The sequence below is a fragment of the Physeter macrocephalus genome, chromosome 6 (genome assembly GCF_002837175.3).
Source record: "Physeter macrocephalus isolate SW-GA chromosome 6, ASM283717v5, whole genome shotgun sequence".
NCBI classification, from domain to species: domain Eukaryota; kingdom Metazoa; phylum Chordata; class Mammalia; order Artiodactyla; family Physeteridae; genus Physeter; species Physeter macrocephalus.
In genome coordinates, this window is record NC_041219.1 from 98,924,693 (window position 1) to 98,933,724 (window position 9,032).

Sequence of the window (9,032 nt, forward strand, 5' to 3'; positions counted from 1 at the left end):
TTTCTTTTTATGGCTGAGTAATATTCCATTGTATATATGTGCCACATCTTTATCCATTCATCTGTTGATGGACACTTAGGTTGCTTCCATGTCCTGGCTATTGTAAATAGAGCTGCAGTGAACATCGGGGTGCATGTGTCTTTATGAATTATGGTTTTCTCAGGGTATATGCCCAGTAGTGGGATTGCTGGGTCATATGGTAGTTCTATTTGTAGTTTTTTAAGGAACCTCCATACCGTTCTCCATAGTGGATGTATCAATTTACATTCCCACCAGCAGTGCAAGAGGGTTCCCTTTTCTCCACACACTCTCCAGCATTTATCGTTTCTGGATTTTTTGTTGATGGCCATTCTGACCAGTGTGAGATGATATCTCATTGTAGTTTTGATTTGCATTTCTCTAATGATTAATGATGTTGAGCATTATTTCTTGTGTTTGTTGGCAATCTATGTATCTTCTTGGGAGAAATGTATATTTAGTTCTTCTGCCCATTTTTGCATGGGTTGTTTGTTATTTTGTTATTGAGCTGCATGAGTTGCGTCTAAATTTCCGAGATTAATCCTTTCTCAGTTGCTTTGTTTGCAACTATTTTCTCCCATTCTGAGGGTTGTCTTTTGGTCTTGTTTATGGTATCCTTTGCTGTGCAAAAGCTTTTAAGTTTCATTAGGTCCCATTTGTTTATTTTTGTTTTTATTTCCATTTCTCTAGGTGATGGGTCAAAAAGGATCTTGCTGTGATTTATGTCATAGAGTGTTCTGCCTATGTTTTCCTCTAAGAGTTTGATAGTGTCTGGACTTACATTTAGGTCTTTAACCCATTTTGAGTTTATTCTTGTGTGTGGGGTTAGGGAGTGTTCTAATTTCCTACTTTTACATGTAGCTGTCCAGTTTTCCCAGCACCACTTATTGAAGAGGCTGTCTTTTCTCCACTGTATATCCTTCCCTCCTTTATCAAAGATAAGGTGACCATATGTGTGTGGGTTTATCTCTGGGATTTCTATCCTGTTCCATTGATCTGTATTTCTGTTTTTGTGCCAGTACCATACTGTCTTGATTACTGTAACCTTGTAGTATAATCGGAAGTCAGGGAGCCTGATTCCTCCAGCTCCATTTTTCGTTCTCAAGACTGCTTTGGCTATTCGGGGTCTTTTGTGTTTCCATACAAATTGTGAAATTTTTTGTTCTACTTCTGTGAAAAATGCCAGTGGTAGTTTGATAGGGATTGAATTGAATCTGTAGATTGCTTTGGGTAGTAGAGTCATTTTCACAATGTTGATTCTTCCAATCCAAGAACATGGTATATCTCTCCATCTATTTGTATCATCTTTAATTTCTTTCATCAGTGTCTTATAATTTTCTGCATACAAGTCTTTTGTCTCCTTAGGTAGGTTTATTCCTAGATATTTTATTCTTTTTGTTGCAATGGTAAATGGGAGTGTTTTCTTAATTTCACTCTCAGATTTTTCATCATTAGTGTATAAGAATGCCATAAATTTCTGTGCATTAATTTTGTATCCTGCTACTTTACCAGATTCACTAATTAGCTCTAGTAGTTTTCTGGTAGCATCTTTAGGATTCTCTATGTATAGTATCATGTCATCTGCAAAGAGTGACAGCTTTACTTCTTCTTTTCCGATTAGGATTCCTTTTATTTCTTTTTCTTCTCTGATTGCTGTGGCTAGAACTTCCAAAACTATGTTGAATAAGAGTGCTGAGAGTGGGCAACCTTGTCTTGTTCCTGATCTTAGTGGAAATGGTTTCAGTTTTTCACCATTGAGAACAATGCTGGCTGTGGGTTTGTCATATACGACCTTTATTATGTTGAGGAAAGTTCCCTCTATGCCTACTTTCTGCAGGGTTTTTATCATAAATGGGTGTTCAATTTTGTCAAAAGCTTTCTCTGCATCTATTGAGATGATCATATGGTTTTTCTCCTTCAGTTTGTTGATATGGTGTATCACGTTGATTGATTTGCATATATTGAAGAATCCTTGCATTCCTGGAATAAACCCCACTTGATCATGGTGTATGATCCTTTTAATGTGCTGTTGGATTCTGTTTGCTAGTATTTTGTTGAGGATTTTTGCATCTATGTTCATCAGTGATATTGGCCTGTAGTTTTCTTTCTTTGTGACGTCTTTGTCTGGTTTTGGTATCAGGGTGATGGTGGCCTCATAGAATGAGTTTGGGAGTGTTCCTCCCTCTGCTATCTTTTGGAAGAGTTTGAGAAGGATAGATGTTAACTCTTCTCTAAATGTTTGATAGAATTCGCCTGTGAAGCCATCTGGACCTGGGCTTTTGTTTGTTGGAAGATTTTTAATCACAGTTTCAATTTCAGTGCTTGTGATTGGTCTGTTCATATTTTCTATTTCTTCCTGGTTCAGTCTCGGCAGCTTGTGCATTTCTAAGAATTTGTCCATTTCTTCCAGGTTGTCCATTTTATTGGCATACAGTTGCTTGTAGTAATCTCTAATAATCTTTTGTATTTCTGCAGTGTCAGTTGGTTTTCTTTCGTTGTGACGTCTTTGTCTGGTTTTGGTCTCAGGGTGATGGTGGCCTCATAGAATGAGTTTGGGAGTGTTTCTCCCTCTGATGTCATTTGGAAGATTTTGAGAAGGATAGGTGTTACCTCTTCTCTAAATGTTTGATAAAATTAGTCTGTGAAGCCATATGGTCCTGGGCCTTTGTTTGTTGGAAGATTTTTAATCACAGTTTCAATTTCAGTGCTTGTGATTGGTCTGTTCATATTTTCTATTTCTTTCGGTTCAGTCTCGGCAGGTTGTGCATGTCTAAGAATTTGTCCATTTCTTCCAGATTGTCCATTTTATTGGCATACAGTTGCTTGTAGTAATCTCTAATAATCTTTTGTATTTCTGCAGTGTCAGTTGTTACATCCCCTTTTTCATTTCTAATTCTATTGATTTGAGTCTTCTCCCTTTTATTCTTGATGAGTCTGGCTAATGGTTTATCAATTTTATTTATCTTCTCATTTCATTGTCATTTGTTTCTAGGTATTTTTTAATTTCCTCTTTGATTTCTTCAGTGATCTCATGGTTATTTAGTAGTGCATTGTTTAGCCTCCATATGTTTGTAATTTTGACAGTTTTTTTCCTGTAATTGATATCTAGTCTCATAGCGTTGTGGTCAGAAAGAATATTTGCTATGATTTCAATTTTCTTAAATTTACTGAGACTTGATTTGTGACCCGAGATATGATCTATCATGGAGAATGTTCCATGAGCACTTGAGAAGAAAATGTATTCTGTTGTTTTGGATGGAATGTCCTATAAATATCAATTAAGTCCATTTTCTTTAATGTGTCATTTAAAGCTTATGTTTCCTTATTTATTTTCACTTTGGATGATCTGTCCATAAGTGAAAGTGGGGTGTGAAAGTCCCCTACTATTATTGTGTTACTGTCGATTTCCCCTTTTATAGCTGTTGGCATTTGCCTTATATATTGAGGTGCTCCTATGTTGGGTGCATTAGTATTTACAATCATTATATTCTTCTTGAATTGATCCCTTGATCATTATGTAGTGTCCTTCTTTGTCTCTTGACTTTATTTTAAAGTCTTTTTTGCCCGTTTCGAGAGTTGCTACTCCAGCTTTCTTTTGATTTCCATTTGCATAGAATATCTCTTTCCGTCCCCTCAGTTTCAGTCTGTACGTGTCTCTAGGTCTCCAGTGGGTCTCTTGTACACAGCATATATACGGGTTTTGTTTTTGTTTCCATTCAACCAGTCTATGTCTTTTCATTGGAGCATTTAATCCATTTACATTTAAGTTAGTTATCTATATGTATGTTCCTATTACCATTTTCTTAATTGTTTTGGGTTGGTTTTTGTAGGTCTTTTCCTTCTCTTGTGTTTCTTGCCTAGAAAAGTTCCTTTAGCATTTGTTGTAAAGCTGGTTTGGTTGTGCTAAATTCTCTTAGCTTTCGCTTGTCTGTAAAGGTTTTAATTTCTCTGTTTAATCTGAATGAGATCCTTGCTAGGTAGAGCAATCTTGGTTGTTATGGGACTCTCTGCACTTCCTGGACTTGATTGACAATTTCCTTTCCCATATTAGGGAAGTTTTCAACTATAATCTCTTCAAATATTTTCTGTCTCTTTTTCTCTTCTTCTTCTGGGACCCCTATAATTAGAATGTTGGTGTGTTTAACATTGTCCCAGAGGTGTCTGATACTGTCCTCAATTCTTTTCATCTTTTGTCTTTAAGCTCTGCAGTAGTTATTTCCACTATTTTATATTCCTGGGCACTTATCCGTTCTTCTGCCTTAGTTATTCTGCTATTGTTTCCTTCTAGAAAATTTTTTATTTCATTTATTTTGTTGTTCGTCATTGTTTGTTCGCTCTTTAGTTCTTCCTGGTCCTTGTTAAACGTTTCTTGTATTTTCTCCATTCTATTTCCAAGATTTTGGATCCTCTTTACTGTCATTACTCTGAATTCTTACTAACAGTATTAATACTAACAGTATTAATTCTTCCAATCCAAGAACGTGGCATACCTTTCCATTTCTTTGAATTATCTTCAATTTCTTTTATTAATGTTTTGTAGTTCTCAGCATATAGGTCTTTCACCTCCTGGTGAAGTTTATTCCTGAGTATTTTATTTTATTTTTTGATGTGATTTTGAAAGGGATTGTTTGTTTGCATTCCCTTCTGATATTTCATTGTTAGTGTAAAAAATACAACCCATTTCTGTATATTAATCTTGCAACCTGCTACCTTGCTGAATTCATTTCAGTTCTTCTCTTCCAATTTGGATACCTTTTATTTCTTTTTCTTGCCTGCTTGCTATGGCTAGGACTTCCAATACTATATTGAATAGAAGACGGAGAGTGGGCATCCTTATCTTGTTCCAGATTTTCGTGGGAAGGCTTTCAGCTTTTCACTGTTCAGTATTATATTGGCTGTGGGTTTGTCATAAATAGCTTCTATTATGTGGAGATATGTTCCCTCTTTACCCACTTTGGTAAGAGTTTTTATCATGAATGGATGTTGAATTTTGTCAAATGCTTTTTCTGCATTTTTCAAGGTGATCATGTGGTTTTATCTTTTCTGTTGCTGATGTGGTGTATCTCATTGATTGATTTGCTTATGTTGAACCATCCTTGTGAACTTGGGATGAATCCCACTTGGTTGTGGTGTATGATCTTTTTTATGTGTTGTTGGATTTGGTTTGCTAATTTTTTTTGAGAATTTTTGTGTCTACATTCACCAAAGTTGTTGGCCTGTAATTTTCTTTTTTGGTGGTGTCTTTGTCTGCTTTTGGTATCACGGTGATGGTGGCTTTGCTACAATGTCTTTGGGAGTGTTCTCTCCTCTTCGATGGATCAGTGTAAGTTCTTCTTTGTATGTTTGGTAGAATTCTCCTGTGAAGCCATCTGGTCCTTGACTTTCATTGTCATTTATTCGAAAATATCAGAGGAAGTTGTCCTGTTAAATACTTGGTGCTGATTTTCAACCCTGAAATAAACAATAAATGACAGTGCATGAGTTGACCTTTGGTCCCATTAATAAAACTAAGTCATGCTACTGAGTACCAAATAAGTCCAGACAGGCTTGAAAGAAGACAGAGAAAGGGAAAAAAAGATAAAGAGCTGTGGGGTGAAAATGAAAGGGAGAGAGTTATCATAAGGAAATGGTGGCAAATGATAGGTGCCTGTGATAGTAGTAGACAGTCACTTCCAGAGTAAAAGTTGAGCTAGGAAAAAAAATTGTTGAGTATAAGCAGAAAAATATTTACTGATTTTTTTCCTTAAGAAAATGGTCTCAAAGTTACAAGGTTAAATGCCTACTCTAAATTTGTCAGATTAAGCATACTTACTTTTGCAGGGTCTTGGATGAATGAAATTCCATTAATTGTGATTAGGTACTCACATTGTTGATAAAATTATCTTCTCAATAAATGTTTGCCAACAGGGTTTGATAGTTAGCTACTATCAAACAGGTCACCTTCTCAAACAGGTGACCTGTTTGATAGTTAGCTACTATGTGTAATGTATTTTTCGTGTTAATTACTCAGAACCTTGTCACCAAGAATGAACCTGCGTGCTGCAGGAAAGTGCATTCAGTAAGCTGTCTCATTTTTCCTCTGCCTCATATTCACGATTCACCCATCTGCAATAAAGCATATTGTATTATGAGCAGGTATCAAAAAAATCTATTTTAAAATCTAAGAAGAGATGTAGAGAACAAGTATATGGACACCAAGGTGGAAAAGGGGGATGGGATAAATTGGGAGATTGGGATTGACATATATACATTATTGATACTATGTATAAAATAGGTAACTAATGAGAACCTACTGTATAGCTCAAGAAACTCTGCTCAGTGCTCTGTGGTGACCTAAATGGGAAGGAGATCCAAAAAAGAGGGGATATATATATACATATGGCTGATTCACTTTGCTGTACAGTAGAAAGTAACACAACATTGTAAAGCAATTATACTCCAATAAAAATTAATTAAAAAAGTAAAATCTAAGAAGAATATGAAATTCTAGTCCAAAGAGGGGTAATGACTGCTTTTTTGCTTTATTATTTATCACCTTTAATATTGTCATTTTTCTCTTTTGCTCCTTTAAAATTCTTAACATTGCAGCTCATATTGCCCAAAGAAAGATTTATAATTCAAAATGAAAAATTTTAATGTATTTGTACTTATTTTTAAGACCAAAATATGCATTGCTGGATGAATGCACCAGCGCTGTCAGCATTGATGTTGAAGGAAAGATATTTCAGGCTGCGAAAGGGGCTGGAATTTCCTTACTTTCTATAACACACAGGTCTTCTCTTTGGTAAGTGTTTCCAATGCTCATTTATGATAGATGATTTTTCTTTATATTTCTGAAAGGATAACTTTGCCAGACTTTTTCCTGTAGAGCATAAGACATTTCAGTTATTTTCTGCCTGTATTTCTGTTAACATTAAACTATGTCTAAAAGAGTAAAATCACTCTCAAGCTAAAGGATGAAGTTCATGTGTTTGATAACATATGACAGAGATTAGTGATCTTTTCTGTATACTTTTGAGTAACTATCTTTAGGGTTTTAAGGTTTCCAAAAATTTGACCGCCCAATGGGTGGGACCTTACAAAAATTAAATTGAAAACAATATATTTCTATGTCAAGGGAAAAATTGAAATGTGAAAATACTGCTATTAAAATACGAGAGCTAAAATAAAAGTAATGGAAGAACAAAAGGTACCCCAAACCTAACATTATAGCAATGATTTTTTTGAAAATTATCATCACATTCCAATAATTTTGAAAGGAAGTAGAAAAATCCAGTGATTTTTTAAAACTGAAACAGTCATTATTCCATAGCATATACTGGGAAAGAATATATTTATATAATTTACATCATCTTTTTAGTTTCTTTTTTAAAAATCCAGGAAAAAGAAATATCACAACTTAATATCCCTCCAAATGATTAAGTTGGAGAAAGCACAGGAAAGAAAAAGTGTTTTTTTTTTGCTTTGTTTTAAGGAAAAATGAATAAAAATGTTTTATAAATAATATTTCATAAAACCTAATGGGCCCTCCCATCAAGAAACTTGCACAAGCCTCTTAGATAGCCTCATCCACCAGAGGGCAGACAGCAGAAGCAAGAAGAACTACAGTCTTGCAGCCTGTGGAACAAAAACCACGTTCACAGACAGATAGACAAGATGAAAAAGCAGAGGGCTATGTACTAGATGAAGGAACAAGGTAAAACCCCAGAAAAACAACTAAATGAAGTGGAGGTAGGCAACCTTCCAGAAAAAGAATTCAGAATAATGATAATGAAGATGATCTAGGACCTTGGAAAAAGAATGGAGGCAAAGATTGAGAAGATGCAAGAAATGTTTAACAAAGACCTAGAAGAATTAAAGAACAAACAAACAGAGATGAACAGTACAATAACTGAAATGAATAATACACTAGAAGGAATGAATAGCAGAATAACTGAGGCAGAAGAAGGGATAAGTGACCTGGAGGACAGAATGGTGGAATTCACTGCTGCAGAATAGAATAAAGAAAAAGAATGAAAAGAAATGAAGACAGCCTAAGAGACCTCTGGGACAACATTGAACACAACAATATTGCATTATAGGGGTCCCAGAAGGAGAAGAGAGAGTGAAAGGACCCGAGAAAATAATCTCTTCAAGAGATTATAGTCAAAAACTTCGCAAACATGGGAAAGGAAATAGCCACCCAAGTCCAGGAAGCGGAGAGAGTCCCATACAGGATAAACCCAAGGAGAAACACACCGAGACACATAGTAATCAAATAGGCAAAAATTAAAGACAAAGAAAAATTTTTGAAAGCAGCAAGGGAAAAATGACAAATAACATACAGGGGAACTCCCATAAGTTTAACAGCTGATTTCTCAACAGAAACTCTACAAGCCAGAAGGGAGTGGCATGACACATTTAAAGTGATGAAAGGGAATAACCTACAACCAAGATTACTCTACCCTGCAAAATCTCATTCAGATTCTATGGAGAAATTAGAAGCTTTACAGACAAGCAAAAGCTAAGAGAATTCAACACCACCAAACCATCTCTACAACAAATGCTAAAGGAACTTCTCTAAGTGGGAAACACAAGAGAAGAAAGGACCTACAAAAACAACCCAAAACAATTAAGAAAATGGTAATAGGAACTTACATATCAATAATTACCTTAAACATGAATGGATTAAATGCTCCAACCAAAAGACACAGGCTTGCTGAATAGATACAAAAACAAGACCCATATATATGCTGTCTACAAGAGACCCACTTCAGACCTAAGGACACATACAAACTGAAAGTGAGGGGATGGAAAAAGATACTCCATGCAAATGGAAATCAAAAGAAAGCTGGAGTAGCAATACTCATATCAGATAAAATAGACTTTAAAATAAAGAATGTTACAAGAGACAAGGAAGGACACTACATAATGATCAAGGGATCAATCCAAGAAGAAGATATAACAATTATAAATATATATGCACCCAACATAGGAGCACCTCAATACATAAGGCAACTGCTAACAGCTATAAA

General features: G+C 35.3%; 1 protein-coding gene across 3 annotated transcripts in view; it reads left to right on the forward strand.

Annotated features, from left to right (window-relative positions):
• Positions 1-9,032, forward strand: part of ABCD2 (ATP binding cassette subfamily D member 2) — a 72,179-nt gene that overhangs the window by 53,373 nt on the left and 9,774 nt on the right. For 2 of the 3 annotated variants that reach the window (XM_007111355.1, XM_007111356.1), the window contains exon 9: positions 6,677-6,802. The exons of the other annotated variant lie outside the window; for it this stretch is intronic. In XM_007111355.1, the coding sequence (XP_007111417.1) occupies positions 6,677-6,802 (126 nt within the window). The remainder of the gene's footprint in view (positions 1-6,676; positions 6,803-9,032) is intronic. 3 annotated transcript variants of the gene reach the window in all.